General features: G+C 39.5%; 2 protein-coding genes across 2 annotated transcripts in view; one reads left to right on the top strand and one right to left on the bottom strand.

Moving 5' to 3' along the window:
• The first annotated feature begins 4,079 nt into the window (after window positions 1–4,079).
• abhd8b (abhydrolase domain containing 8b) lies at window positions 4,080–12,856 on the top strand. Its single transcript, XM_037674514.1, has 5 exons — window positions 4,080–4,144; window positions 10,750–11,550; window positions 11,657–11,827; window positions 11,947–12,163; window positions 12,620–12,856. The coding sequence occupies exons 2-5, from the start codon at window positions 10,760–10,762 to the stop codon at window positions 12,854–12,856; spliced, it is 1,416 nt and encodes a 471-aa protein (XP_037530442.1). The 5' UTR covers window positions 4,080–4,144; window positions 10,750–10,759.
• Window positions 12,857–15,112: 2,256 nt separating this feature from the next.
• The window catches only part of ptprc (protein tyrosine phosphatase receptor type C), a 29,984-nt gene continuing 18,807 nt past the window's right edge, over window positions 15,113–26,289 (bottom strand). The window contains exons 11-30 of the mRNA XM_037697836.1: window positions 26,259–26,283; window positions 26,127–26,187; window positions 25,932–26,040; window positions 25,643–25,680; window positions 25,210–25,319; window positions 22,606–22,696; window positions 22,302–22,378; window positions 22,134–22,170; window positions 21,951–22,048; window positions 21,578–21,703; window positions 21,298–21,455; window positions 20,937–21,072; window positions 20,104–20,253; window positions 19,775–19,865; window positions 19,532–19,674; window positions 18,435–18,560; window positions 18,220–18,342; window positions 17,982–18,139; window positions 17,576–17,711; window positions 15,113–15,394 (exon numbers count right to left, since the gene is read on the bottom strand). Of these exons, the coding sequence (XP_037553764.1) occupies window positions 15,113–15,394; window positions 17,576–17,711; window positions 17,982–18,139; window positions 18,220–18,342; window positions 18,435–18,560; window positions 19,532–19,674; window positions 19,775–19,865; window positions 20,104–20,253; window positions 20,937–21,072; window positions 21,298–21,455; window positions 21,578–21,703; window positions 21,951–22,048; window positions 22,134–22,170; window positions 22,302–22,378; window positions 22,606–22,696; window positions 25,210–25,319; window positions 25,643–25,680; window positions 25,932–26,040; window positions 26,127–26,187; window positions 26,259–26,283 (2,275 nt within the window). The remainder of the gene's footprint in view (window positions 15,395–17,575; window positions 17,712–17,981; window positions 18,140–18,219; window positions 18,343–18,434; window positions 18,561–19,531; window positions 19,675–19,774; window positions 19,866–20,103; window positions 20,254–20,936; window positions 21,073–21,297; window positions 21,456–21,577; window positions 21,704–21,950; window positions 22,049–22,133; window positions 22,171–22,301; window positions 22,379–22,605; window positions 22,697–25,209; window positions 25,320–25,642; window positions 25,681–25,931; window positions 26,041–26,126; window positions 26,188–26,258; window positions 26,284–26,289) is intronic.

Here is a 26,289-nt window from a genome sequence, read left to right as displayed (position 1 = left end):
TTGGCCACGCCCCAAAGGCAACCATTGGCTTAGGCTTGCACCCACGTGATGACATATTGACTAGACAGCCAATCATAAATCAGAACACCATTTGGCCCCTCTTGCCCACATGATGGCTTCACTAAAAAAACAGTATTCATAGTCAAATGCTGGAAGCAATAAGAAATACTGTAAATGAATTTTGCACAATTTTTATTTCAAAAGTGCTTAATATTCTTGTTCCAGATTATACTGCAGCTATTAGACGCGTCACAGGGGAGGACGAGGCGGCCTAAGAGGGAGGTGGCCTGCCTGGTGTCATAGTGTGAGGACAACCTCACTGACCACAAATAAAACAAAGAAGTTAATGATGGACATGAGGAAGGAGACCAGCTGCATCACTGTTTGATACGACGGTACTACTGAATTGGACTGCAAACACCTGCAGAGAATGGTGAAGACTGATGAGAAAATCACTCCACTGCCCTCTCTGCAGGACATCTACCTCTGCAGAGTCCATAGGAAGGCTGCCTTCATCCTCAAAGACCTCCACCTGTTGGACACCTCTACCCTCAGACTGAAGGTACAGAAATATGAAATGCAAGCCTTCCAGTTCAAAAACACCTTTTTTCCAGGTCCCATCAGACTAAACATCTGAGTATAAAACATGTTAAAAGTTACCTGATTGCACCTTTTTGCTTTGTTTTATAAAATTGTCTTGCATATATTTTGCACATTTTATTTTGTCTGTACTTTTTTCTTTCACCTGTTTGTAAATGTTTCTGAACAGCTGATTGGAGTTCTCTGAAGTCTTCTTTTTGCCATTTGTTATGGACAGCAAAGTAAGCTGGACATGTTTCGACTTGTGCACATGACAAAAAACCACTTGAGTCCTTCTTGTGTTAAAAGCCAGCAGTGCAGAAGCTACAGCAAAGGAAGCATGAAGATGAACCAGCCAAGAACAAAACAATATTTGAACTGGTTTAATTAGATTAATTTTAATAATAGATTACTAATTATTAAATAATTAATTATTTTAATAATAAAAATAGATCATTTTACTTGAAAGGCCAATTATTATTATTTTTATAATTGTGGTAATATTTAGATTAGATATGTAAAATCTCTGGTCATGTCACTTATTTTTATTTTATGCGAACTTTGTGCATGAGAGCAGTGCGCGTTTATAACTGAAGAAAGTGGACAAGTGGAGGACACAAAAAGACGTGTGAGACATAGAAGATATATCTGAAAGTCATGAAACGGAGGGGAGAAATCCATCCATCCATTATTTTTTACCTGCTTCTTCCATTTTGGGTTGCCGGTGCCCATGTCCAGCAATCACTGTGCGAGGGGCGGGGTACACCCTGGACGGGTCGCAAGTCCATCACAAGGGGAAAATGCAAATTTAGCTTTTAGAATAATCTAAATAAATAAAAAAATGTATTTTGGGGCAAGCAGCTGGTGCCCAAAGTTAATGTTTAAATAGTTTCTTACAAAATTGTTTAAGTATAAACAAAACTGATGCATTTTTTTGTTGTAAAGAAGCTTTTTTAATGTTTGACTGCTTTATTTATAGATCAGAGTTATGCTGCTTTGCAAACAAGAAAGAAAAAAAACTTCTTCTAAACGTGATCAGGTGACTGGACAGTGTGAGGACACTTGTTTGCTGGGGCCTGTGTTTGTGTGTTTCTGATTTTGTGCACATCCTGATGGGTGTGACAGATCATTAGTGGATCTGGAAACACCAGTCCTGTCAGCATTTAACCTTCTGATAACAGCTGCCTGTGGGGTTGCTTCTGTTTGAGTCCTGCGGGCCCTTGAGCACTTTTTGTAGTTTTACTCACAGTATCCCTGCTCTCATCCATCAACAGACACCCTGGTTCTCTTTTCATATTGTTTTAGTTTATTAATTATGTAAATACTGACCATGATTGCTTTAAAACATCACAAAAAAGTGACTCCCAGGTGGAATTGCTTTTGCACAACTGTGCTCTGAACGCTTGTTTTTAACTTCTATTTCTTACGGTGGCCCTAAGGTGTAAATGAACAACATTTGAAAAAAACGGAATTATATTTGAAAAAACAGAACAAAAAGAACAAAATCACAACAACATTTGAAAAAATGGAATTACATTTGAATGAACAGAAGTACATTTGAAAAAATGGAATTACATTAAGCCAAAGCGGAAGTGGCCAAAGCAGAAGTGGCTAAAGTGGAAGTGGCCGAAGCGGAAGTGGCCGGAATCACATTAGAAAAAACGGAATTACATCTGAAAAAAAAAAAAAAAACGGAATCACAAACAGAATGGGAGGCAGATCTTTCAGTTATCAGGCTCCTCTCTTGTGGAACCAACTTCCAATCTCTGTCCATGAGGCTGACATATTATCCAGTTTTAAAACTAGTTTAAGACTTTCCTTTTTGCTAAATCCTATAGTTAGGGTCAGCTTGGGTTTTCTGAGCTGTCCCTTAGTTATGCTGCTATAGGCTTAAACTGCTGGAGGACACACTGACCACACTTTTCACTCTACTACTGTCTTTACTTACTCTGCTCAACCTGTTTTGTATTTGCAATTATTTTCTCTATCCTTAACATGTGTTTTTTTGTCTTTCAGGTACACCTGGACCTATATCTGGACCTACCATTTTGTGTTAGTCTGTCTCTCCTTTCTGTCCTCTCAGACCCAGCAGGTCAAAGCAGACTTGGCTGGCCTTTCGGTTCCCCTGGGCTGTAGGACCGCCTGAATGTCAGGCAGAACTCCTCCCAGCAGTCTGCTGAGCTCCTCGTTGCTGCGGACAGACAACTGTAGGTGTTGAGGGACGATCCTGTCCTTCCACTGTCATGAGCCATGTTTCCTGCTAGTTCCAGGATCTCAGTGGTCAGGCACTCGAGGACAGCTGGCAGGTAGATGAGAATGCGTCCACAGAACATCCTTTTCAACTCATTTGAGATTTGGGGCTGTAGTTGAGATATTATTTGAGCTTTTGAGATGTTAATCAGCTGCTGTTGGTTGTAGAAAACTGCCTTGTTGCCATGGTTACGCATCATAACAAATGTCCTAAACCAAAAAGGTTTCAGTAAAAATCCTTCCAGTTGCACAGCATCTGATACCAGAGGAAACAATCATCCAAAAAATGTGATTTACATCCAGAAAAAGAGGAATTAAAGTTTCCAAAAGCAAAATCTCAGAATGAAAGTAACAGAGCTGCTCCAACATGCAGCCACCTGGAGCGGCGCAATTCTAGAACGACATTGGAAAAAACGGAATTACATTTGGAAAAAAAACAACGGATTCACAAACAGAATGGGAGGCAGATCTTTCAGTTATCAGGCTCCTCTTGTGGAACCAACTTCCAATCTCTGTCTGCGAGGCTGACACATTATCCAGTTTTAAAACTAGTTTAAGACTTTCCTTTTTGCTAAATCCTATAGTTAGGGTCGGCTTGGGTTTCCTGAGCTCTCCATGCATGCGTGGGTTTTCTCCGGGTACTCTGGTTTCCTCCCACTGACCAAAAACATGCATGTTAGACTGATTGGTAACTCCAATTGGCCCTAGGTGTGAGTGCGAGAGTGAATAATTGTTTGTCTCCTTTATGGCCCTGTGATGGACTTGTGACATGTCCAGGGTGTGCCCCACCTCTCGCACAGTGATTGCTGGACATGGGCACCGGTGACCCCCGTGACCCAAAATGGAAGAAGCGGGTAAAAGATAATGGATGGATGTTCGTTTACACCTTAGGGCCACCATAATTTCTCTTTGCAGATGCATTTATTAAAGAACGAACTACAAAGTATTTTAGCCCATATGTGTGTCTCCTCTCCCAGCAGCAGGGGGCAGCCCTGCACTGACAGGAGGCTGCAGGAGGTTCAGTCACATCAACACAGATGAAATAAAATCACTCAGCCAAAGAGTTCCAGAGGGTCACCAGGGCCAAATGAAAGGACCGGAGCTCCGCTCAGATATCTAGATCTACCTGTGGCCTTCAGAAACACCTGCTGGTGCAGGCAGGCCGCCACACGGTGGCGCCTGAAAGGACAACAGAATCCAGATAAATTAGATTATTGGATTGACTGCTGCAGATTATAGCTCTTCTTCAATGCTTCGTAAGAAAACAGCACTGATTTCATATAAGGAGGTTTTGAACGATTTAGCCTAGATAAAGGTAAGCGTTCAACTGTTATTTTCTTTGACTGGAAATTTGTTTTATTTATTTTGGTTTAGATAATTTAAGGATTATTGCAAGACACAAGAAGGTTGCTACACCTCGCAGAGCGGTGTTCACGGAGACCAATAGATTATTTTATATTTTGTGTAAAATTATTATTTCAAACTTTATTTTATTTACATTTTATCCTAAGCTGAATGTGTAAAGCATTCAGTGATTATTATCTGTGATAAAGACCAACCATTAGGCTGCCTGTTTAAGTGATTAAATGTGACCTGCTGAAACAAACAAACAAACAAACAAAACACTGGCGCTGACTTTAAAATGCTACATTTTAATGGGAAGAACAGATATTTTGCGTAAAATGGTGTCCGGTTATCTGCTGTGCTCTTACTTCAGGTGAATGCAAAATAAATGTAAAGTTTGAACTATTTTAAGTTAAACCAAAATGACACAAATGGCACATTTTGTACAGAAACAAACACAATTACATTCTAAAAGTTTGTTTTTTTGTTTGAATCCTCAACAATTTAAAGCTTTTCACATTTTCAACATGAAGTAAAACACAAAATGTAGTTTATTCATGTAATTTGTTGCACAAATAATTGAAAGCACTGTTTATTATAAATATATATATATATGTATATAATGTAATGACTAAATGGACTGTTTGAAAATGACTTTTCACGCCAGGATTTATATCAGAAATGAGCTTGTTCAGATTGTTTTGATGTCTCACCGCGGTGTCTGTGTTGTGTAATGAGATGCTGCAGAGAAACAATGGGAAAAAAGGCAAGGATCACAGCTGTGTTCATGTTCTGTAATTTAATTTAAACATCTGGAAGATAAAACTATGCTGCTTGTATTTTTTGATGAAAATTCTTATGCTACTGTGTTATGTTGGAAAGAAATAGCTCCTCTTCCTCACTCACAAATTAAGAGTACTGGCTTTCAATAAGAGGCTGAAAAAGAGAAAAGATAAAAACAAAGTCTGCAACCAATAGACTTTTCCAGGTGTAATAAACTTTGCAAAATTCTAATTAATTAAAGCTTCCCTGGAATAATGCATTTCACCTTTTAGAGCATAATTTTAAACAATTTCTCTTATTTTGAGTCCAACTAGTCCAATTTGTAACGGACATTTTGCAAAAGTGTTCAGGGTTTGTGCTGTGAATGACTCTCAGCTACAACCACACTAAGTTTTAGCTCAATATTTGTAAAATTAACTGAGTTATATTCATTTTTGTCTTAGTGGCTATTTTTTTAATTGATTTGACTCCAGAAGTTAATCGGTTGAAAATTGACGTCTTATGATTACTTTCCGAGATTTACAGTCATATTATTATTTATTTTTATTTTTTTTGATATTTTGCTAACAGACAGATGGGGTTGATGCCAACAGGTAATGGCAATGTTTTAAACAAACAAACATACAGTATTGTGAAATACTGGAGTATGGGGAGTGATGGTGCAGAGGAGAAGGTGGGCCTGTGATCGGAAGATCGCTGGTTCAACTCCAGGTACCGACAACATCAAAATGTGGGTGGGATAGATGAAACACCCACACCTGCCTCCACCCTCATTTGCCCCACCCTGGGCCCTTGAGCAAGGCCATTAACCCCCACAATCTGCTTCCCTGGGCGCCCTAGGTAGCAGCTCTGTGCTCCACACAGAGGGCTGTGGTAGCTCGGTGGTCTGTGGTTGCATCAGGAAGGACATCCGGCGTAAAAATAATTGCCAAGTCTTCATGCAACATAGTTCACTGTGGTGTCCCCTGAAGAAAGGAGCAGCCGAAAGAAGAAGAAAGAAGACAGTGTGAAATATGTGGCGCTCGAAGCATTTGTTAGGGACAATGCTTAGCCACTACCACACCAAATGGTAGCCCAGCATTTGTAAACATGGCTCGGTTGTAGACATTAATATGTTTGTTAGAGTTGCTTAGCTGTGGCAGCCATCTTGAATAGGGTTGACTGCAAATGGTAATGAGTTGTAAATCTGCAGTGACTACTTTCCTATAGTCTCATTAAAAAATATATTGTTTGACTCATGAGACATTTAACTAAATGTAGAGACAAACAATTACACAAACAGGCAAAAACTAGGGATGCACGCTATTGGATTTTTGGTCAATAGCCAATATGCCAATATGTTAAAACTTATTTGGCCGATAATCGATACCAATACCAATTTTTTTTTTCCCTAGACCTACTTACAGGGCAGCCGACTCAGGACCCGAAAGTCCCAGGCACGACCCCCAGTCATTGCACATCTTGTGGTGTCTCTGAGCAGCACGCCGTATCCCCAAATGCTCTCCGGGTGCTTTCAATAACTGCCCATCACACCACCCAGTGGCGGATGGGTCAAATGCAGAGAAACAATTTTGCCATTGTATGGGAACATACATGTACAGTGATGATACATAACACATTACAGATAATACATACTGCAGCTTTCTCTGCTGTGGAATTAAAATACTAGATTATTCCGCATGGTCTTTGTCTTTGTTTGGCCTGCTACCAAATGCAGATGCTGAAAAGGGGGACTGATAATAATGTAACACTTCAACTTGTATTATGTTTAATGTCAAATTTATTCATGACACATACTCTATCTAACACGATGACGACACTCGAACAGTGCAAATTTGTAATTTTTCACAAATCTAAACTCAACCTGTTCACAAGTGACAAGTGAAAAGCACATAAGTAGTAGTGCATTAATACTTGATAGTTTATTAAATTACAAATATACTTAAAACAGAAGCCTTTTATATCGGTGAGTTATTTTGATGGAATGGCTGATATTTAACTTTATCGCTAATATCGGCCGATACCGATACCATGCTGATAATATCGTACATCCCTAGCATTTTATGGAGTGGCCTGTATCCATTAGTTTGTTATCATGGAGTCTAATGATGTAATACAGATGTGTTTGAAGAAAATGTGACCAGTCACAGAAAACGATTCCTGGTTTGCAATACAAGTGACTGCAGAACAAACATGCAGTTAAAACCATCACCCCAGCCTCCAGGTGTCAAACAAAATGCAATAAAAATGACACGAGTTGGACCAGCAACATTATTTCTGCTTATTGTCACAATATAAAGATATTTTTGAAACATATATTTTTGTTGGATATTGTGAATCAGACAATACAAGCAGTCTCCTATTTGAAAAGCTGAAGGCTGTCAGCACAGGACTCTAATAACCAGGAAGAAAGAATTGTGTATAACTCCTCTCTCACACTGCGGCTGATAAAACGTAGCCTCTTGATGTCACCCTGCTCTTAGAGGGGAACGAGTCACCCTTACAGCCTCCGGTCAGCACACAGGGTACCACACAACAACACTGCGGAGACAGAGGATGTGCAGCTGTAAGCAGAAAGAGCATGAAAGCAAAGCAGGACTGCTGATGGTTTACATTGTGTCCCAGTGAAAGCAGCAACCGATGAGAAAATGATGCACCATCTCCTGCAGAGGATACAACCTGCAGCACAATGTCACTGGTTTTCATCAAGACAGCAAATAGACAGATTTGTTGAGTGGACTTAGAGTTTAATCCCCTCCTCAAGTGGGGAGGAGGGGAGCAACAGGAAGGTAAGATAATGCTGCCAGCAGAGACTTTCAGACCAAACCTGACTGCTGTAGTAAACAACCAAAGCTTTATTTCAGCTCCATGTGTCTGAACAACTACACTGGTTTAGTAGTGTTATTACTTAACCAGTGCTTCTTCTCCAGGTGTTTTCTACATGAACTTTTATGTTTAGACATTACTTTTTTAATTAATATGCTCAAATTATACTTTAAATCGCAGTGAATTTCTTGTTTCTTTGTCCTGTGGGGGTGCAGTGCTGTGGCCGGAGGGTTCACATGGCGGACAGCTTTAGAGCTATTATCGTTCATGGCTATTAATATCCCTGTGGTGAGGAATGATGCTCAGAAAATCACAAGGGTTTGAATTGTAAGCAGGTGCCAGGATGTAAAGAGCCTAACTTTCTAAACAGAATGATGTGACATTTTAAAAATCATCTCGATATAGAATAAAAGCTGCACATTTTTTTTAAGTATACTTCAGCAGAAACATGTCAGTGTTTTGTGGCTGATGGTTGTACAGTACTTTATAAAGATAATACATAAAATACTTTTTTAATATAAGCCTCCACAGTAAACATATTGAGTTATTATGCACACACGATGCAAGTCAAGCCTAGAAACTGAAGCACAACTTTACACTTTCTGAAACTGACATGATCAGTATTTTACACAGCTAAAAATATTCAGACGAGAGTTGTTGGGTTTAACTGTGGCAGGATGTCTGATAATTATGAGCCAGCTTGCAGAACGTGTTTTTCAAAGTTGGGGTCGGAACCCATTGTGTGGAGTAAAACGTCAGCTTTGAGGTCTTGAGATGATCTGCTGAAATGTAATTAACTTTAAAAAAATGACTGTAAACTGTTCCAAAAGATTAAAAGTAGAGTTATGTAAGGGTTTAATACTATATCGCTTGATGTTTGTTTTAAAATTATGGTAATATTATTTGTTTAATTGGCTTGAATACCAAAAAACACAAAGTCATTTTGTGGGTCATATGTTGAAAAGTCTGTATCTGATTTCTGACTTAGCTTCAACCGGGAATTAGAAATTTGCTGTTTCAGCAGACTGAGCTTTCATTTTATTCATCCACGTCCTTTACTACGTCTTTCAGCATCTTTCTCGTTCCACAGTTTTTGTGCTATTTCAACAAATCATGTATCAAAATTTTCAGCTCTTTCAGGACAAACCTGCTATGACTGTTGGTATTGGTGCAACTTTAGCTTTTTGAAATAGCCTTTCATGCCACTTTTTTCCTCATAGAAAATGAATTGAGCTCATTTTAAAGCTTCAAATCTTTATATGTGTTTACAGCCTTTTACTGCTGTTCTGGTTCAGCTTCTTTCAGCTTCTTTGTGCAAATTTACACTGTTTTCCATCTACTTTCAGCTAATTTCAGCTGCTTTTTCAGCTGTTTTGTGATCCTTCTAGATTTCAAAGTTCATGCTCAATCATCCAGGTACAACATCTGATAATGGTCAGTCAGGTCGTCTGGACGGTTTCTTTTTTGTGGAAAGACGTTTCACCCTCTATCCATAGGACTTCATCAGTCTGAGGAGCCCCAATTAAACTGTTTTCCCCACTAAGCAGTACACCCCTTTAGTGGACCAACCAGTTTGCTGGTGAGAAGATGCTTTCTGGGGATGACCTGGACAGATGATCTGTCCAGATGACCTGACTGACCATTATTGGATACTTTTAGATTATTTCTGCTATCTACAACATTTTTGTGCTTCTTTGAACTTCTTCCTGTTAATTTAAGCTTATTAGGCTCCTTTCAGCTTATTTCTGCAAGTTTCTGCTTTTCCCGCTATTTCAGCTACTATTTAGCTGTTTATACTAGTTTTAGCCTTTTCTGCTAATTCCACATTTTTTGAACTTTTTTCAACTTTTTTCTTCCTTATCCAGCAAAAGCTCTCTCCACTTCTGTCTGATAATTTAAGCTTCCTTTTGCTTTTTTAGCTACTTTTCTGCTGTTTTTTTTGTGCTAATTTCAGCTCTTTTTAGCTAATTTTTGCTTTTTATGCTCATTTCTGCTTATATGAACCTAATTCAGCAAATATGTGTTCTGTCTGCTTTCTTCTAATAATTTAAGCTTGTTCTCTCTTTTTAGTATTTTTTTTTTTTTTAGCAAATTTCAGCTGTTTTCAGAGTCAATTCAAATCAGCCTTTATTTATACAGGTTAGTCTCACTGAACCTCGAGGACTCATTTACAAGAGAGACCTGTTTTAAACAAAGAACACAGATGACAACAGTAGACAATCCTAAAAATAAGCATATAAAATGAAAAGTAAATGGAAGGAATCATTAAAAAAAAACGAAACAAGAACAGCTACATTATAAAGCAATATAAAATACTAAAAAAAGGAACATGTCTTCATTGGTTTTTGCCGTGATGCATTTGTTTTTCATGTTAATTTCTGCTACTTTCAGCCTAATTAACTTCTTTATGCTAATTTCAGCTTATGTTTTCAGCTTTTTCTGCTCTTTCACATACCATTTAGCTCTTTTGATGCTAATTTTAGCTTTTTTAGCTAATTCCACAATTTTTTAGCTCATTGCAGCTCTTTCCACTTCCTTCTGGAAGGTTAAGCTTCATTTTGCCTTTTCAGCTACTTTTCAGCTTCTTTTGTTGTGTGTGCTAATTTCAGCTTTTTAAAAAACAAATTTCCTAATTTTTGTGTTAATTTCTGCTTATTTAAACCTAATTCAGCAAATGTGTTCTCGCTGCATTTTTCTGCTAATTTAGGCTTGTTCTTCCATTTCGGCTACATTTCAGAATGTTTTTTTTTTTTTAGATAGTTTCAGCTGTTTTTCAACAAGTTCTTCTGCAATAATGATTCACACTACATTTTCACAGTGATTTCTCTAGTTTTACACAGTTTTGATGATTCTTGTAGCACGGACTCTTATTAATGTCTGTGTACGCACACGGGAGGCTTGTTTGTTTGTGTTTTATTGTTGTTTACTAAACTAAATGTGTTTTATTGACCTGTGATTGTATTCCAGACTGGCAGCCATGCTGACCAGCTTTGTTGAAGGCCTCCTCTGCTGCCTCGCCTCCAAATCAACCAACACCGTGGTTCCTGTGGAGACCTCCGAACCTGCAGATGGCTACGAGTTTGTGGAGGTGAAACCGGGCCGGCTCCTGCGTGTTCGACACATCATCCCTGACCGTCCGGTGGTGGAGGAACCCTCACAGGGTCGCATCGTGAGCTGCAAGAGAAAAATCACAGTCTACCGCAGTGGACAGCTGTTCATCGAGAACTTGGGTGAGAGGGCGAGCGCAGAGCTGAAAACCTGCCAGAATGGAGACACAGAGCCCAACAGCACAGTGGAAGTGGAACTGACAGACAGTCGGAACTCCTCGCCGCCCCTCAGCATACCTGAGGCCCGGTCAGACTTGGTCACAGCTGGAAACAACATGGCGGCTCCTGAATCAGGAGCAGCAGCACCTGCTGCAGGACAGAACGAGCCGGCCCAACAGCCCCGCAAACGGAGGAGGAAACCCAAACGAACCGTGGTGATCGACTGCGAGAGGAGGATCTCCTCCTGCAGGGGGACACACTCAGACGTGGCTCTGTTCTTCATCCACGGGGTGGGGGGTTCGCTGGACATCTGGGGAAGCCAGCTGGACTTTTTCTCCAGACTTGGTTACGAGGTGATTGCCCCGGACTTGGCAGGGCACGGGGCCAGCTCAGCTCCACATATAGCTGCAGCGTATACGTTCTACGCCCTGGCTGAAGATATGAGACTAATGTTCAAGAGATACGCAAAGAAGAGAAATATTCTCATAGGACATTCGTACGGGTACGTTTAAGATTCAGACTTTTGGAATTAAAGCGATCATCAAACATTGTCCATCTGTTTCAGAATCTGTCATTGATGTAACCAGCTTCTTGTTCTGATTGGTCAGCGTGTCGTTCTGCACGTTCCTGGCCCACGAGTTTCCAGACCAGATCCACAAGATGGTGATGATCAACGGTGGTGGACCCACAGCTTTGGAGCCCAGCCTCTGCTCCATCTTCAACCTGCCCACCTGTGTGCTTCACTGCCTCTCCCCGCTGCTGGCCTGGAGCTTCCTCAAGTAAGAAATCAAACATTCAAACACTCAGTTTCTGAAGTCCATAAGCTTCCAGGCTGGATCAGTTCATCTCCAGGCTCCGTTTGTTCCTGTGCACCTCAGATGAATCTCTGTCTCTGCAGGGCTGGCTTCGCTCGGCAGGGCGCCAAGGAGAAGCAGCTGCTGAGGGAGAACAATGCCTTCAATGTGTCGTCGTTCGTGTTGCGTGCCATGATGAGCGGACAGTACTGGCCCGAGGGGGACGAGGTTTACCACGCTGAGCTCACGGTGCCCGTCCTGCTCGTTCACGGCATGCACGACAAGTTCGTCCCTGTTGAGGAGGATCAGCGGATGGCAGAGGTGAGGACTCCCAGTTCCAACAGAGGAAACAATCTGGTTACAGTTGGTAAAAAGCACCTGCTTTGAATGTTATCAACCATTAAATGGACGTTATTAGTTGTTATCGTCCTCAGGTTGCGTTTAGACCGTCCCTCCTGTCTCCTATTAGGTTTAAAGGTACGTTCTTATCGCTGATAATAGGGTCAGGGGGTTAAGTTTAGGGTCAGGTGTAAGGTTAGGTTTAGGAAAAGGGTTAAATAAAGCTAACAAACAAAAGCTTCCAGTTTTACACGCGGGCGAAGCTGCATATTATCAGCGATAAGAACATTCCTGTAAACCTACTAGGAGGTACAGGAGGGACAGTCTGAAGGGGCTGATAACTAATAACGGTCATTTAATGGGCTGATAACATTTGAAGCCGCTATAAAAAGAGTAAATGTAACTTTGTTTACTTTCATGAAGCATCTCTCTTGTCAGATTCTTCTCATGGCGTTCCTGAAGGTCTTGGAGGACGGCAGTCACATGGTCATGTTGGAGTGTCCCGAGGCCGTCAACACACTCCTGCACGAGTTCTTCCTCTGGGAACCGGCCGTCCTTCCACCACCCAAAAAAGAGCCCAAAACCCGTCCAGAAACAGCCAAAGCTCAGATCGAAAACAACCGGGTCACATCTGAGTCTACCAAGGTCCGGCCTGCATCTGCCAGACAAACGTAACCAAACCGAGTCAGATTAAAGATAACTGAAGGTTCAAGTTGATTCAGATCACAGGAAGTCACAGCTCGGGCACTTCCTGAACAGCCGAGTGGGTTTGAGCTGCAGAACCTGACGACGAGCCGAACAAGTCAGTCTACCTGAGCTGGTCTGATGGTCGTTTGAAGGTGGAAACACTCCGCCGAGTTCAGAAGCACTTAGTTACTAAATGTCACCGACAGAAACGGAAGAAAGGTGAGTTTTGAGCTCACAGGTGTCTCAAACACATCAGAGGCCGATGTGGTTGTTCACTGAGAGAACAAGAAAAAGGAACTCAGCCACGAAACGATGGAAAATCAGCCAAACAGTGAAGGAGATGATGTTTATCACGGGACTGGGACTAAAGTAGCTTATAAAGTCGAACATTTTTGTCATGAATCTGTGGCAGACTGCTTGGATGATGAGGTGTGTTTTGTAGCTGGACTTTTTTAATTTTTTTAAAATAAATCTCACTTTTTGTAAGTGTTGCGGTTTCAAGATAACAGACACGTAAGGAGAGTAAATGAAACAGTCCAGTTTGCACAGCGCAACAGAAACTTATAAAAAGAAAAGCTGTTTTTCTTGCAGCGACGTGGACACAAGTGTCACCTGGAGTTCAGCGGGACAAGATGAATGTTGTGACTCATCAAGCTGAAAAAGAAGAAATCTGATTAAGTGCTGCTCAGGACAGAAGTGAAAGTAAATCTGCTGCTTCCTTAAATGATGCTCAGTCAAGCGATCATTGCTAAATTTAGTTCAAGCTCATCGATGCCTCCAAACCTCGTCTAAAAACATTAAACTCATGTTAAAACCATGCAAAGGTTTGCTGATGCATCTGGAGAAATACCAGCACAGTTTAACTCAAACTGTTCCCAGGCTCAAGAAAGTGTAAAATTATCTAATTATTTTTATGGCATAAGTCATATACGTGTAGCATTTCAGGGAAACAGAAAATAAAACCATAATTTTAATAATTCAGCGATTTTAGCTTATTTTTGCATTAAAAAACTGGTGTAATTTAATTGTTGAGAGAAAACATTTAGGTTTTTATTCCAGTATAGTTTGTTTGCGCAATCATTTTTAATATATAAATATTAAATATATCTGTCCTGCAGTCCTGTTCAATTCTCTGCAGGTGTTCAAATTTTTGTAACTCGTGCAAACCTTTCCAGATTCTACGACCTTAAACTGATAAGCTGCTGATTGTGAAGACGATCAAAATTTTCAATTGTTCAGAATTTGATTTATTTTTTTTTGGTATATAACAATATATACTTTTTGTACTTTGTTTTTAGAGTTTCTTTTAAAATAAGTTAAGATAAAACATTCCCACAGGAAATTGTTGTGCCAGAGTTTCAATACAAAAGGACATACACAAGGAATCACACAAGATATAAAAAAACCCAGCGAATTTTAGAGTTTAAACAAAATTTAGCAAAAAATAATCAAATTATTTAAAAATGCAAGTTTAATCAGAAAAATCATGACTGATTCAACTTGTCCTGAACTGTTTTATTTGTTGTGTCTTACATTTCGTTTGCCTTCAACAGTCACAAACTGCCGATTTAAAACGATCATTCAAAGCAAATGGTTACATGTTGTAAATTTTATTTTTTAGCTTTGGTTTTTGTGTTTTTGATTTTACACACTTTTCGTGACAATATTAAATTGACAGTATTGAGCTGGTGTAAGTCTCCAGTGTGAGTTCACCCACAAATACAACAGCTGAGTGACAGCACATGAAATAATACTCTGTATAAGTACACCTCTTCCATAGTTTTATTTTGACTGAAGGTACAAGGCTGCAGGATAAACTCTGAACCAAATTTAAAATGTACATCAGATGTAAGTGAACAATAGCAGGAAGTGAGAATATAAACCAACTCAAACCCAATATTTATGCAGAATAAAATACAGAACAACGTATTTTATATTTAAATGATATATCTTTGGTGTTTCTTACAATACAATAAATCTAAGGTTCCCAGTTTGATGACAGCAGTTTTGGTAGACTTAACCAGTACACTATTTTTTATATATTTTCATGCTTCCTTCACAAATAATTTATAAGTTACAGTAGTTGACACCATACTTTTGGAAATAAACAGAAAATAGGCTATTTAATCAAATTCTACGCACCTTTTCACCAAAGCAACATGATAGCTTTACACTGTTTGTACATTCAAAATATATTTTTTTATAAAAAGCATTGCAGTGAAGCGTTTGTTCCCATTAGGTGCCTCAGACCCCCACAGTGACTGAGGGACCATTGCTGGTTTCCTCCAGTTGTGTGGACTCTGTGGGGGAGCAGGTCTCCTCTGGTCTGGTTTCTTTCTCACCCTGCGCCACCAGCGGGGTGCTCTCTGCCTCCACCTGCTGGTCGCTGCTGGTAGTGCAGGCTGGCTGCTCGGCTGCTTCGGTTTCATTCACAATGTGAACGCAGTCTGCTGCAGCAGCCTTCACCTCCCCGTTCTGCACAGGGAAGGCGCCCCCCAGAGCGCTGTACAAGAACTGATACTGCTCCTGAGAGACAATGAACAGGGAACAGAAGACATCAGGATGCTGCTCAGGCTTTTAGGGCATTAAACATTCACTGGTGCTCACATTTGTATAATTTAAATTTAAAATGGACACAGATACAATTGCCCAGTGATATTTTGTGCAAAAGTGTGACTGTTGAAATTGATGAGGAAGCTGAAACTGAGTTGTTAAGGCTCCAAGAAGCAAAATCAGGGCTTAATTTGAGTAACTCTTATTTTGACAGGGCGTGTTTCAGTAACTATTTGCTTGGCTCTGGTAACTCTCAGGCTTACTAATAGTAAAGTTATGAGCAAATATTACTGCCTTGAACAAATAAAACTAATAGTGGATATGTAAACTGAAAATAATGACATAAACACTCATTTTAAACACAACAGCCACTTATGACTTCTTAATATCACATAATGTCTCTTCAAGTAGCATTTCCACCTCTACCCTTAAAACAATCTCACCCCCACTGAAAGAGTAGTGGGGGTGAGTGCCGAGCGAACCAGGCAGCCGTACGCGGGCAGGAGCCCACAGGCAGCAACAATGAACAGACGGAGGAGGCGCCTGGAGGTTTCATATGTGGAGTCGAACAACAGGACAGTGAATTCATCGAAGAGTCGGCTCAGAACTGTCAAGTAATGGGGAGTGGGGGTGGAGGATGTTTGACAGAAGCGGAGTGTTTACAAATGTAGGTAAACGTAGATGTTTAACATCCCATTAAAATACACCAAAATGCAGGAAATTACATCTACTTTAATAAAAAAAAAATCTGGGGGAGGACCCCCCCAGCCGACGTGCCCACTATTTGTGTTCCAGCATCGATCAGTTTACAAATTAAGCCCTGAGAAAAATACTAGCTAAAATCTAAAAGGAGTAAACCACCCTCATTCGCCCCGCTCTGGGCCCATGAGCAAGGCCCTTAACCCCCACCATGTGCTCCCTAAACAGGTCTCTCTTGAAAATAAGTTCTCGTGGCTCAATGAGACTACCTGGATAAATAAAGCTAAATAAAAAATAAAATAAAATAAAAAGAGTAAAACAGTAGCTAGAAGCTAAGTGTAGCTAAATGTTGGCTAAAAGCTAAAATTAGCAAAAAGTTAACTAAAAGTAGTAATAAACTGGCTAAGAGTTAATGAAGCAAAATATTAACTAAAGACTAAAACTTGCAAAAGGCTAGATAAAAGTAGCAATAGGCTTGAAGCTAAAAGTAGCAAATGACAAGCCAAAAGGTAAACGCTGCAAAAGGTTAGCCTTGCAGCAGCAAAAGGCAACCTAAAAGCTAAAATTGCAAAAGGTCAGCTAAAAGTAGCAAAAGGCTTGCTTAAAGTTAAAAGTAGCAAAATTAAAAGCTAAAATTAGTAAAAGGTTAGCTAAAATAGTAATTGGCTGACTAAAAGTTAAAGTAGCAAAGAGGTAACTAAAGGTCAAAACTAGAAAAAGTTTAAGTATAAAGTCTAATTAGAAGCTAAAAATGTAAAAGGCTGGCTAAAAACTCCAAGAAAGCAAAAGACCAGCTACAAATTCAAAGTAGCTAAAACGCTAGTAAGAAGCTAAAAATTGTAAAATGACAGCTAAAAGCTAAATAGCATAAGACATATCAATATACTGAAACAGATTTTAAAGGGAACAACATTCTTGAAAGGAATTGAACAGACCCTACTGTATTTTTAGGAAGGATTTTTAAATAAAGTTCAATATTTTGATAATGATAGTGCCCCCTCTCCCGAGTAAGCTAACATGTCAAAGGCTGCAATAGCACAAAAGTAAGCAGAAGGAGTTAGATTGCAAAGATTGTATGTAAAAGTAAAGAAAACAGGAAAACTATTGTGTGAATGAATAAATTATTATTATTTGTGTTTGCTGTAAAAACCTGCAAAAAACCTGCTTCAAACACTAAAGAATAACGTTTAGTTCGGGAAAATCACAAAAACTTCCCCAGATATTTTCATCTTCAACTGGAAAGTTTTCAGAGGTATGACGTCACAGAGTAGAAAAACATGGGGCTGAGTTGTTTTTACAGTAACTGGATAAAAGTGTCCTTCATGTGAAGTCCTGATCTTTTAGTACCAACAAATATAAAATGTAAACAAATGCAGGAAGGTATAAGATAAAATGTTTTCCTGTGGTTTTTGCAGTTACAAGTTGCTTTGGCAGGTGTCACTTCCTCTTTCTTACCAGGCTGGAGAACATCCCGTTTCTGTCTTTACGTAGCGTTTTGACCACTTGGAAAACGTCCACCAGTTTCTCGGTCTCAGCGCTGTCCAGCAGGTTCCACAGAGCACAGAAAACCCCTGAGCGGGCCGAGCCGTCACTGAGGAGAGACACAGTCATTACAACCAGGACACAGTCAGTTCTCTCTTTTATTATCTGATACTGATACAGCAACCCCCATTTATTTTTAATATTTTCTGTCAAACTTAAAGATAGTTGAAGATATAAAGATAAAGAATAGCAGAACTGCATATATATATATAAGAAACCACATTTTGTAATTCTTTTAATAAACGCATTAGTTCTGTATGAATGCAAGCTGCTTCTTTAACGTCTCATCCCTGGGGCGGGGGGCGGGGGGGGTCCTTACTTGCAGTGGACCACAATGGGCATGCCTTTCTGTGATTGGCCGTCACAGTTGCGCCTAATGTCTTTCATCATGTCCATGAGTTCCTGAGGTTTCTCCGGCAGGCCCGTGTCCTCCCATTTCAGGAACTGGAACTGTTTCACCAGACGACTGTCCTTTCTCTGGGGAGAGACGTGATATTGGCTTCAGACGAGTCTTATTAGACTCACGACTGGAACGTGTGACGAGCTGATTATTTTACCTTGACGTGACGGAGCTGCATCTTGCGGGAGATGAAAATCGGAGAGGTTTCCGTACTCGTCACTTCCACCTCAAAGTCCCCAAAGGTCTCCTTGTCTTTACTCCAGTACACAGGTTCACTGTCCTGTCAGCAACAGGAGACACAAGAAAACAAACTTTAAATGTCCCCAAAGTATTTACAAGCATGCAGTAGTAGAAGTGCATGTCATTTAGTACCTCTTTGTTCTCAGAAAGCATGACTATAGTTGATGCTTTCTTCTGGTAAACCATCGACCAGAAATCAGCAAAGGTGTTCGGCAGTGGATTCTGAGCTGCGATCAGGCTGCATAGCTCCCAGTAACCCTGTGTGGAAGAAAAACAACCATTTATCTATTGCTATATCAAGCACAAACAAATAAAAACTCACATATTTAAAGTTATGATAAGCGTTTTTATCAAAATGATATATAACCAGAATCCTCCTAAGAATTTATCAGAAACACTCTTTTTAACTTTGGATAAATACTTGCAAAAAAGCTTAAAGAATGAGGGGAGTATATGGGGTGCCGTTTGTAAAGTTACACAATCAAAAATTAACAGCAATATTTTGGGTTATTTAGCCTTTTATAAAAAAAAATAATAAAAAAAAAGTTTTTTTTTCAAAGTCATATTTTCACCACATTATTCATACATTTATTTATAAATGTCATAGTTCCAAGCTAAATATTTATTTTACAAGGTAAATTTTTAGTTTACCAAGTAAACCAAGTTAAATATGTAGGTCTGAGCAAAATATTTAGTTAGCAAATTAAATGTTTATTTGGAAATTAAACGTTTAGCTTGGAAAATAAATACTTAGGTCCGAGCTAAATATTTAATTTGCTTATTAAATATTTAGTTTAGGAATTAAATGTTTAGCTTAGAAATTAAATGTTTAGTTTTGAAAATAAATATTTAGCTTGGAAATCAAATACTTAATTTACACCTAACTTGCAAGCTAAATATTTAGTTTGTAAATTAAACATTTAGCTTGAACATAATCATATAGTTTGTAAATGAAATATTTAGCGTGGAGCTAAATATTTAGCTTGCAAGTTAAATATTTAACATATTTAACTTGCAAGTTATGTATTTAGTTTGTAAACTAAATATTTAGCTTGTAAATTAAATATTTAGTTTGGAACTATGACATTTATAAATGTATAAATAACATGGTGAAAATATGACTTTGAAAAATAAAACTTTTTTTTCTTATGAAAGTCTAAATAAACCAAAATATTGCTGTTAATTTTTAACTGGTGCAACTTTACAAACAGCGCACCATACAGTCATACCGTAATGTGGGTGGCATTGATGTATCTCGTGGCCTCTTCCTCATCCTCATCCTCATCTGATGACTCATCCTCTTCCTCTTCATCAGGGTCACTGTCCTGACTGCGTCCTTCGTCCAGCCTCAGCAGCACCCGGTTGTAGTCAACTGAGGTTTGATGCAGATTAAAAAGAGACACGGGCTCTAATTAAATATATTTGTAGTAAATGCTGTAAACAGGCACGGACAGAGGGGTGGATGTTCTCACATGGGATGACAGAAGAACAGCGGTTCTTCTTCTTGTTTTCTTCGGTGACACCTACGTTACTCGTCTTCCAGTTTTTAATGGAATGGAGTTTCTGCAGTAGAAGATTATGGATTATTTAAAAAACACAATCAGAAAAAAATGGTCTATAATGTAAAAAAGAGAATAAATGTGGTGCAGTAATTAAATATGAGTTGTATTTATTAGAAAATATGTAGAATGTGATTTTTTTTTTTCCTTTGGTCAAAGCAAAATAACTGCCACGTTTATTTATTTTCTGTCTCAGACAAACAGCTGTCATAAAATATAAAAGTAATAAAAAGAAACCCTACCTCAAACTCGTCCTCCATTAACGTGGGCTCTCCATCCGAGTTCTTCTCTCTGAGCGTGCTCAGCATGCCGTGCAGCTCCGACAGGTGGATCTCCGTCTCTCCAAACAGGTTGTGCTCCAGCAGGGCCTGGTGGATCAGGATGTATTGGGCCTGCACAAGAACACACACTTTTTATCAGTACACAAAGAGCCAGCGGACAGTTCACACAACAAAGCACTGGTTTGTTTGCTAAAGGTCTGATTTTTGATTGGACTAAATTTAGTCACATTAAGCACAAAAGAATAAAAATGTTTGTTGTGCCAATCATACACGCCTAAACAAATTACAATGTTAAAACAAATGGATAACCAGATACAGAGCACGAGTTTAAGCTTTGCAGCTTTCACTTTCACACCTCTGAAAGGTCAAATCAGCCGTCAGGTAACCTATAAATATAATATAAACATCATTAAATGATGGTGCAACCGATGTCAAATGTAATCAATCGTGAAAAAATTCAGTTTTTAGTCAACACAGACATTTCCCACAATCTGCACAGGTTATTTATGGAGTACGAGTCTACATTCAAGGAAAAATGCTGCAAACACATTAGCATGCATGTATTTTTCTTCTGCTTTGCTTTTATATTCTCTATGATTTGCTTTAATAAACAAATTGTTTTAATTGTTTAATTGGGTTTGTGTCATTTTGATTTTAATGATCAGCTTTATAGTATTTTAGTCAACTTTGGTTGTTTTAAAAGCACTTTACAAATAAAGTCAATTGCATTTGAAGTGAATATTTGTAAAATCTCCCTGTTCACATGCATATGTGTATTTATTTTTTTTTTTTACCTCTACTTGAACCATAAGACATCTTTGTCTGCGGAGTCTGACAATATAACCGTAGATGTCCACTCTGCCTTCTGCTTCCAGACCCTCCATCATGGCATCGATACTGATGTAGGTACCAGTCCTGCCCACTCCCGCGCTGCACAGAAACAAAGGGATAGACTGTTGATACGTAAAGATGCAGTGGAGCATCAAAAAGTAGAAGCAGAAGCAACTTGCTGATTGGTTCAAAATATTTAGCGTAAAGAGTAATGATATAGCTATGAACCAATGATGCTGAACAATAATCTAATGAGGGGATGTAGATCAAACAAATCATCCCTGGATGGGAGTGGAATGAGTTTAGATGAGAAGTTTTGCGTGCCTGCAGTGTACGACGATGGGACCACTGAAGAAATTCTTGAAAGCGTTGACGCGTCGCCTCAGTTTGAGGAGGAGGTGTGGGTCTCCTGGGATGCCGTGGTCGGGCCAGCTTATGAACTGGATGTGAGTCACTTCCCTCTCTGAGTTCTTCTCTCTCTTCTGCAGGAAATCCCACAAACACCCCCGCAGATCTATAAATATGAACTCTCTGGGCGTGGACTCAATCGTAAATGCACACTTTTTTCTTCTTCTATCCGTTAAAGTTATTGATTCAGACTCACGTTAATCAGGCTCAGATGGCGGATGATGTAGTCGGGACAGTAGTCCTCTGAGGTCAGCTTCACTATGAATTCCTCATAGATCTCAGTCTCACGTTCTGGAGAGGGCCAGTACTGAGCACACTTGGGCTGCGAACAACACAGTAATAATAAAAATAAAAACAAAACATGACACATTATAATAAGGTTTTAACATTAGACTTCTCCAGACTTTCTTCCACCTGCTCACTATTTTCACTACAGAAGCAAATGTGGGTTTTTTGTGTGTGTGTATAAAAACACATGTAATTTACATTTTAATGAGATGCTTGAGTATCAGTTTATTAATTTTTAAAAACAACTTGGGCTGTGACTTTGATCTAGATTGAGTTATTACCCTGTTTCCTTCTTCGCAGCGGGTTACCATGACGATAATAGATGACTGCTGCTCCCAGATCATCCTCCAGAAATCACACAAAGTTTCTTCCTTTGGCCCTACAGGAAACACACAGACTCAGTGTGAAATAATAGTGTTTGCAGCTGCACCAAGTGTGTGAAATATCTAAGACCATGACTTTACCCTGAGCTGCAATGTACTTTTTGGGTTCTTTGTACCCCTGGGGGGAAGAAGAAAAGAGATGTTCACTTAGATTTCTTCAGTCAAGGAAAAATTGCAAACATCACAGCCTTTAATTTTGATAAACAACACATGTAACAATACTTATATTAAAAAGAAATATTAACACACGTCGATGAAGCTGGCGTTAATGTAGTCACATCCCGCCGATCCGTTTCCTGTGGTCAGCTGAACACGGTTATAATCATCTAGTTGCGGGTGAATTAAAAACAAATATCCCACAAAAACAGGTTTAATGACTCACATAGTTAAAGTCCTGCTGTAATTTACTCTTTCTGGAGTGAATAATTAAAGGTTTGAGTAAATCAAGGCATTTTGGTGTGAGTGCAGTTTCAAAGTACGGTAATGAATTCTCAGACTTACAGTCCACAGGTTGGTTCAAATAGTGATAGTAGCATCCACCCATCATACTCACATGGCAGGATGTCCACATAGCGGTTCTTGAGGGCGTTGCAGGTCTGCTTAGCCTCTTTCACTGTGTATCTTGAGAAAATCCTGGGTATACTCTGAAACAAATAAAATATGATGTTATTAAACCAGGTTATGTAGGAGTTCCAGTTTTTCTCTGCAGCTCTTCAACACCAGATGGCACCAACAAGCTCACACCTGTGGACCATTCTAATGAGCTGTGGCAGTTGATGACTACACTTCGACGCTGGTGTATTGTCTGCCTACCAGTAGTTGTGTTCCTGGCCACTTTACCACTCCTTGAGTTTTCTAAAGACTAAAGCTTGTTTCTCACATGTTTCAGCTTCGATTCCTGAGTTCCTCCTGTGCCTTGCATCTTCCTGGTTTCATCGTTAAGGCTCCTCGTGATTCCTCCAGTTGTTCCTTGCCTTCCACCACCTGCCCACCGATCAATGCAACCTTTCTGGGACCTCCTCGTTTGTGACTACTGGAACTTTTGGACCCTCACCCATGTGAGGAACCCTTTCTCCAACAGTAAGAGACAAACAAATCTTGAACCATCTTCAAGGATACAAACCATCATCTTAGCTCTTGTCCTTACTCTTCAGGGTTCCAGTCCCTCCCAGCTGAGTTGCAGTCAACTGTTGATTTCACTTTGTAAATAAACACTGTTAATTATTCCCTGGTCTTGAAGTTGCTCTTTTTGGTCACTGATTATCTGGGTATTGAGTAAATCACTACTGCTTACGAATATTATTGGAATCATGACAACAGGGTTTCTGCTTTTTTGGCATTGGCCGATTCCTATGTTATCGGCTATTGAAGAAGATGGCAGCAGCAGTTTTGGTCATGCAAAAACGGCTTCTGGGACTCGCCAGCATGTTGGGGACGACCTTGGAGGGGGCTCATAAGCACGGACCGTTGGAATGCCCACAAATCTGGCCATTTTGGATCAAAAGTACCAGCAGAACTCAAGGCTGACAAGAAGAAGGCAGTCTGCTTGAAAAAAAAATCAACAATTGTGGCTTATCTGAATCTGACTACCCCGTTTGGCCTCGAAGCAGGCGACTTATCAAATTTCTCATAGGATATGTGTAAATTAAGGAAAAGCTCTGTCTATCGACCCCCCCCCCCACACACACACACACACCCAAGACCTCCTGTTAATTGCTTATCAGAGCTGTACCGGCTGACACCAACATCTTATTGTAAGGATGGTACTTTTCTGTGGCCCGGTTTGTGTCTGTTTCCCTCGTGCTTCCTCATTAGTTTCCATTGTTGCCACCTGTGTCTCGTCCCAGCTGTTTGTCATCATGTCTCGTCTTGTCCCTGTATTTAAGCCGTCCTATTCTGTCTTGTTCTTCGTCGGGTCGTCTTCGTTGGTTATTTTCCTTGGGTCTCCTGAGTCTTTCCCTGAGTCTTCCTGGTCCCTCGAGTTCCCTGTGTCTCTCGTGTCTCCTGAGTTCCCCGTGCCTCCTTCCTAGTTCATGTAAGTTTTGCTGCCCCGTCAGCTTGTTTATTTTGTACTTTTATTTCTCATTAAAAGCCTATTTTTGTATATCTGCCGAGTTGAGTCCCTGTTCTGCACTCTGGGTTCGCTCCTAACCTCAAACCATGACACTTATCAGGATTATGGACTATCTGGAAGTGCTTCATGGACAAACCTCAGTGTCTTGTCGTCACATGCATATGTAATGTGTTTATAATTGTGCTTGCTGGTAGAGTTTTTTGATGTCTCAAACCATGTCCTGATAAGGACAAGATGTGAAGAGGATCTTTTTTTTGTAATACCACTATCCTATCCTCATGGCCTTTTCCCCTATTTTCTATATAAAAAGTGTTCTGAAAAAAGATAAGGGGCAACGTGCACTCCGCCCATCTTTCGGACGACTGTACGAACATAATCTCACTGTATTTCTGTACAATGATAATAAAGCTTATTCTGATTCTGATATTTGTGTTCATACCTGAATTATTCTAATAAGAAATGTGAGAAGGAAACAAACTAAGTAATACCAAAGTTCATGCTTAATAATCCAGGTATAAAATCCAAAAATGTTCATTCTGGTGATCTGGACGGTTTCTATTTTGCTGAGACGTTCCATCCTTCATCCAAAGGACTTATTCAATCTGAGGAGCCACCAAACAAACTGATTCTCACAAACAGCACACTCCATAGCAGAAAAATCAATGGCCCCTCAGATTGAAGAAGTCCTTTGGATGAAGGATGAAACATCTCAGCAAAAAGAAACGGTCCAGATGACCTGACTGAACATTGTTGGATTTTATACCTGGATTATTGAGCATGAACTTTGGTGTTTTGAACCACTTTGGAATGACTGTCTCAGAGGAGTTGATGGGGGAGAGGGCAGGTCCTGGAAGCCATCTTAGCACCAGCAAACTTTTTTTTCCTACTCTGGGAGTATGCTGTTTGCAGGAATCAGTTTGTTTGGTGGCTCCTCAGATTGAAGAAGTTCTTTGGATGAAGGATGAAACGTCTCAGCAAAAAAAAAAACAAACAAAAAAAAAACGTCCAGATGACCTGACTGAACATTGTTCAAACTAAGTAATGCTATTAATAGAAATAAAGCCTGTACATTCAACATGATACCTGAAACTCATCCATGAAAACTCTTGCTTCGTCAGCCATCTTCCGTTTGTGGGTTTCCAGCAGAACTTCTGCAGCGATCGGTTCCACAGTCTTCAGATTTTCCTCTTCATCTACAGCAGAAAAGAGAATGGGGTTCTGATGAAAATCTCCAACTAAATTAACTGATTCTCATCACGTTTCTAGACGTTTCTGCACACCACGTCGGGCTGGTTGCCTTTTTAAAACACAATGTGATCTAACGTTTTAGATCAGCCAAGTTGTTGATTTTAATAGTAGAGAAGAGAATACAATTGTTATTTCAATCCAAAAATTGGTTGTAGACGTTACTGCATCCACATGCAATGAAAAAATCATGGCACAAAACATAAAAAAAAAAAACAATAAGGATAAATATCACTAAGAACAAACACAGATATACTTTAAAAGTACTCACTTCCTGTTTGGATCAGGATCATGCGCTCACCCAAACTACTGCAATAAAAAAAGGTGTTTTAAAAACATCTTCATGATGTAACGTACGAGAAGGAAAGAAAGCTTTAATACAAGTTATAACAGTGGTAAATGTCAACGTACACCTGCTCTGTAAAATGAATACCTCTATAAATAATAATAAGCGTAACGTGGGTGTTAGTTATCTTGTAAATAGGAATTAAAAGTGAATAAAGATCAAAAGCAGCTGAAGTGCTGGACTGACTGAACATCACAGGAGGAAACATCCTTACTGGGACTTTCTGCGTTTCAGAACGTAGATCTTATAAAGAACCAGAAGAAGAGCCACGGTGGTGAGGATGATGAGGAAGACCATGAACCCAATGAGAGCTTTGTCATTATCTTAAAAAAATAACAAACATTTGTGTCAAAGACAAAAACATGCAAAAACGTGCATAGATGGCATCTTAAAATAAATCGGCACATACAGCTAGTTTTAATCTTCACTTGGAATGGCTCGCTTTTCAAGACTCCATTGGAGGCAGTGACCTATAAAAACAGAAAGAGTCTTTATTAAAAGTCAACATTACAAAACAAAACAAAAGTTTCAACATACATACCGTTACTTTGTAGGTTGTTAAGTAGCTCAGA

The sequence above is a fragment of the Nematolebias whitei genome, chromosome 3 (assembly GCF_014905685.2).
Source record: "Nematolebias whitei isolate Nwh7 chromosome 3, NemWhi1, whole genome shotgun sequence".
NCBI lineage: Eukaryota > Metazoa > Chordata > Actinopteri > Cyprinodontiformes > Rivulidae > Nematolebias > Nematolebias whitei.
This window is presented reverse-complemented; position numbering and strand designations above follow the sequence as displayed.

Coding starts and splice junctions, on each gene's coding strand:
- abhd8b (XM_037674514.1), top strand. CDS start 10,760: ATGCTGACCAGCTTTGTTGAAGGCCTCCTCTGCTGCCTCGCCTCCAAA. Junction 11,551..11,656: donor CTCATAGGACATTCGTACGG/GTACGTTTAAGA, acceptor CTGATTGGTCAG/CGTGTCGTTCTGCACGTTCC. Junction 11,828..11,946: donor CTGGCCTGGAGCTTCCTCAA/GTAAGAAATCAA, acceptor CTGTCTCTGCAG/GGCTGGCTTCGCTCGGCAGG.